We start from the raw sequence: 4589 nt of genomic DNA, 5'->3' as shown, positions 1-4589 counted from the left end.
TATGAATATGAATATGAATATGAATATGAATATGAATATGAATATGAGTGTGAGTATGAATATGAATAAGAATGTGAACAGGAATATGAGTATCAATGTAAATATGAGTATGAATATAAATATGAATATGAATATGAATATGAATATGAATATGAATATGAATGTGAATATGAATACGAATACGATGTCCAAATCGATAATAAAAACGATAAAAATGCTCGTTAATGAAATATACAAAAATATTAGAAAATTACGATGAATGTCCATGAAAACTCCGAATAAGTTTCGACCTAATCCCCTAAATCTACTTTCTGTTTTTTTGATTTCGTAAATATTATCATACATACACTTTATTTTAATTCCTCTCCTCCCCCAGAATGCAACCCCGATGGCACAGCGTACGCTAACGTCGGCGATAGCGCAACCACGCAACCACCAGCAACATCTGACAATCGCTCGATGTTGGAAGGTGGCACACCACAAAAGGACTTAGCCACCGCCTCCACGGGTATCATAGGCAATTTGGAAATGTTTCGACGCCTTAGCGGCAAGCAATTTCCCAGCTACACCACTGCGTTGATAGCCACTGTAGCTGTGGGCTGCTTTCTGCTAACACTAAACATACTCATCTTTGCCGGCATCTATCATCAGCGCGAGAAGCGTGCACGCGATGCTAAAACCAAGGAGGAGCTACAAGATAATGACACAAGCAAGAACTCCAGCATACTCAAGTTGAATGCACTTGCCGATGATGATGGCAGTGTACATTTCGATGGCATCCCTAGCAAAAGTACAGTGGTTTTTGGCGAATATAACTATTATGATGAGAAACTTAAGTGTTCCAAGGATGAGAAACTGCTCGTTGACTTGCCACCAATAACTCAGACAACTGCACATATGGAATTGAATTGGCCCGGTGGTTCTGGCTCTACAAGCACATTGGATTTACTTAAAACGAAACATCATCACAGCATTATGGAGGCGCCCACTTGCAGCGGTAGCGGCAACGGTGGCAAAGACGTCAATGAATTGCAACACCTACAAGCTATTAGCAACCTAGAATTGGCAACTTACAATACACAAATGCCCATTGTGCCCGGTGGCATTGCTATGCTAGAGTCAGCAATGATTATGCCTGGCGGCCGCCGCAACTCATTTGCCACTAGCGGCAGTCAAACAACCATGCAGTTCGATTATGCTGTACAATCCTCAGATCAGTTATCTTTTAAAGAAATCGAAAATGCTGTTAAAGTCTCCACGGATGATATAATCAATGATATGGACGATGACATACCAGAACCGCCACCGCCACCTAGATCATTTCAAAGCGTACACCACCAGCAACAGCACGGACAGCACCAGCAGCAGCAACAAGGTGGCATATTACGTTCGTCTGGCTCAAATACGGTTTCGAGCACGAGCGGCAAGAAACGTGTACATATTCAAGAGATTTCAGTTTAGAAATAGAGTCTACATAGAACTCAAATACGAATACTAATAATAACGTAGGTAATGCATACAATTACTAATGAATACTAAATAATATTGAATATCGTACAATGTACTCCTCATATGTATTTACAATCTTATTTAGCCTTATTTTGCAATAGTTTAGAAGTGATAGATATGGTACGCTTATAATTTTCTCCACTTTCAATACTAAAAATTTCCTTTGCTTTTCCTACGACTATGTAGTTTGATGTGCACGCGTACCATTTTCCATAGGTATACATAAACGAATGAGTTAAAATACAAATAGTTCCACTACTTAAATATTGCAACTGCGAAATCTATTGTGTATACTTACACACACACATTCATATAAATGATACATACTAAGTAAAATACTCGCTACACTTCAAAAATGTTACTTTCCATTCAGCAATCCTTTTTAGGGTCTCCAAACTGGCTAGCTGGCTTCTTATTTAGCAAATAAACCTATCATATTCTGCTGTAAATTATATTGTATTTACGTTTTATAACAATTAAGAATTTTCAGATGCAATACGTATACATATTTGTGCGTATTAAAATAAAATAATTATTTACTGTATAATATTGTATGGTGACTATATGAATGTAAATGTAATGTAAGAATCAAATTCTTTTTTAGTACTAATAAATTTATATTTATTGTTGGACAAAATATGGAGTGAATTTTTATTAAAAGGCAGAATTTTATTAAAGGCTCTAAATATTTACAAGTACATTATTTTTATCTAATCTCTTCATAAGTTAAACATTATTTTGAAACATTCGGTTATTGGTCTTTATTGATTAACTTTTTGTTTTATTTTATTAATTTTTACAAAATCACTTACTGTTACTCACAAAATTGAACGTACGGTTTTTTTTTTGTTAATACATATTCGTAATGTTTTACACGCTAAATTTTTTTTTTTAATATGGCTTATATTTTAGCGAACCTTATTTAAATCCAACAATGAATTTGTGTACGAAAATTAAGAAAGATCTGAAACGTTTCAGCAAAATCGCAAAATTTTTAATTAGAATTAAAAACAAAAAAAAAACAAATTTCCTACGATTTTTTTTCATATAAACCAAAAATCTGAAAATACTTTATGTATTAGGCAAAAGAAAGCGTAGGACAGTCAGCAAAAAAATTCTCACAAATTTAATGGGCACACTATTATACTGAAATTTAATTGCATATCTGAATTTTTTTAGAAATTGTTATTAAAACGTTTGCGATTGTGCTGAAACTTTGCTAATTTGTCTTAATTTTCGTACAAGTTTCATTCTTGTATTTAATAAAAGCCATATTTTGATACAAAATTAACAAAAAAAAAATGCATGTAAAACGTTGCAAATATTAACAAAAAAAAAAAAACATCCTCCTACTTTTGTGAGTAAGACTATATATGTACATATTCTATATAAACTTGAAAATCAAAGTTAAAACCATACCTAAATATAAGCGTCAGCGTTGTCTAGCTGTCAAAAATGTCTCGTGTTCATACAATTTGTATGAGGTTGGAAAATCCGATTTAGATTGGCCTTTATGAAGTGAAGTTGACTGCAGAAAACGACAAAACCGTAATTTTTGCATTTCTTACACACAAACTTATGTATGTTGTTTGCTGTTATTTGTACATTTGACGTGGCGTTGCCGCTTTTGTTTACGTATTACAATTAAGCGTTAAAGAAAGGTAGGCGGCAGAAAACGCACCCCTTAACGCTTTTGCTTAGGTAGGTACGGCTGTTAGAAAATAGTAATTTATATTTAAAACTGTGTAAATAGGTTCGCCGAACTTTCAGCATCCATCTTAACATTGAACTTCAGAAACAAATCGAATACCCTTTCTAACGCTTCTTATGTTAAAACATTTAAAGTCCATAGTCGCAATAAGCATATGTAAGTAATTCCTTTACTCCCAACCAAGGTAAGATCGAAACTTCTATACTTATCGATTTAGACTTTTTCGCTTTTTCGTGGGCGATGTGAGCGGTTGCTCCTCAACCTCTGCTTTGATCTGTGTCGCAATCAGTGCTTCGCTAGTTACTTTATGCTTTTTACTTTTACTAATAGCCTTTTCAGCTTGCTTTTCAGTTTGCGAACTATTCAATTCTTCATTACCGGAATTTTTGCGTTTCTTTTTTTCGGAGTCTGTTGGTTCTGTCTTAATCGGCAGGTTTTCAATGTATGATACTTCACTAGTGGTTTTTCGTTTCTTGGTTTGCGAGCTATTCAATTCTTCTTTAACGGAATTTTTGTGTTTCTTTTTTTCGGCGCTTCTTAGTTCTTTCTTAATCGGCAGCGTAGCACTAAATGATACCCCGCTGGCGCTAGCTTTTTGTTGTCGTTTTGCAATAGGAGTTTTTTCATTTATCTTCTTTGACCTCGAACTCACTTCACCTTCAGATACACACTCTTCTTTAATCAATGTGACAAGTTCATCCAGCTCGTGATTTTCGCGCTCTTCTATGCCTGAGTCCATGTTGCTATCAGCGCTTTCTGGTTCAACTTTAATAAACTTATCCTACAAGGATTTTGTATTTGTTACAGGTTTTAACAATTTTTGCCCTTTTCAACTTACCATGAGTTTATGTCCACTAGCCGTCACAAGATCACCTTCGATGTAAGGAAATACATTCTGCAGGTTAAACTTTTTAATACGGAATTGCAACGTATCATCCATTTTAAACTCTTCCTTGTTAATTTTTCCTGCAAATCTAATGCTCACGTTGAATACTCTATAAATGATGACGCCAATATGATGGTTACCAACGTGCTTCACCACGCCGTTCAGTATCGCCCCAGATGCAGGGCGGAACACATAGCAATCGGCATTAACATCAACATGTATACGTGGATCATCTGAGCGAAGTGCTCCCGCCGAGCCCAATACTTTAATATTCTTTATGTCGAGCACAATGCCCTCAAGACTAGCATCATAGTACCCAACTTTTCTACGCATAATATGAGCACTGAGCGCATGTTTGAAATCAGCCAAGCAATATGGGCCCAGTGATACATGCAGTTTGGAATTCACTTTTCGCACACATGAACCTTCTTGTTTTGTGTACGATTCCAACTCTTTTATTGTATATTTCACATATTCCTGCAG

General features: G+C 35.3%; 2 protein-coding genes across 6 annotated transcripts in view; one reads left to right on the top strand and one right to left on the bottom strand.

Annotated features, from left to right (window-relative positions):
* The window catches only part of LOC118735651, a 61249-nt gene extending 58940 nt beyond the window's left edge, over positions 1-2309 (top strand). For 4 of the 5 annotated variants that reach the window (XM_036465535.1, XM_036465533.1, XM_036465532.1 and 1 more), the window contains exon 13: positions 377-2308. In XM_036465535.1, the coding sequence (XP_036321428.1) occupies positions 377-1461 (1085 nt within the window). In that variant the 3' untranslated portion in view covers positions 1462-2308. Of the gene's footprint in view, positions 1-376 lie in introns of all 5 variants that reach the window. The other variant, XM_036465536.1, reaches the window with a different exon arrangement.
* Positions 2310-2348: 39 nt separating this feature from the next.
* On the bottom strand, positions 2349-4589 carry LOC118735649 (DNA-directed RNA polymerase I subunit RPA43; the record flags this gene model as incomplete). The annotated part of the gene is given in 2 exon segments (XM_036465531.1): positions 2349-4001; positions 4059-4589. Coding segments are annotated over 2 exon segments (1107 nt in total), but the record flags the coding sequence as incomplete, so codon positions are not given.

This window comes from Rhagoletis pomonella, unplaced genomic scaffold (assembly GCF_013731165.1).
Source record: "Rhagoletis pomonella isolate Grant_MI unplaced genomic scaffold, Rhpom_1.0 Rhpom_scaffold_00003, whole genome shotgun sequence".
Lineage (NCBI taxonomy): Eukaryota > Metazoa > Arthropoda > Insecta > Diptera > Tephritidae > Rhagoletis > Rhagoletis pomonella.
Note: the sequence above shows the minus strand (reverse complement) of the source record. Positions and strands in the feature narration are given on the sequence as shown.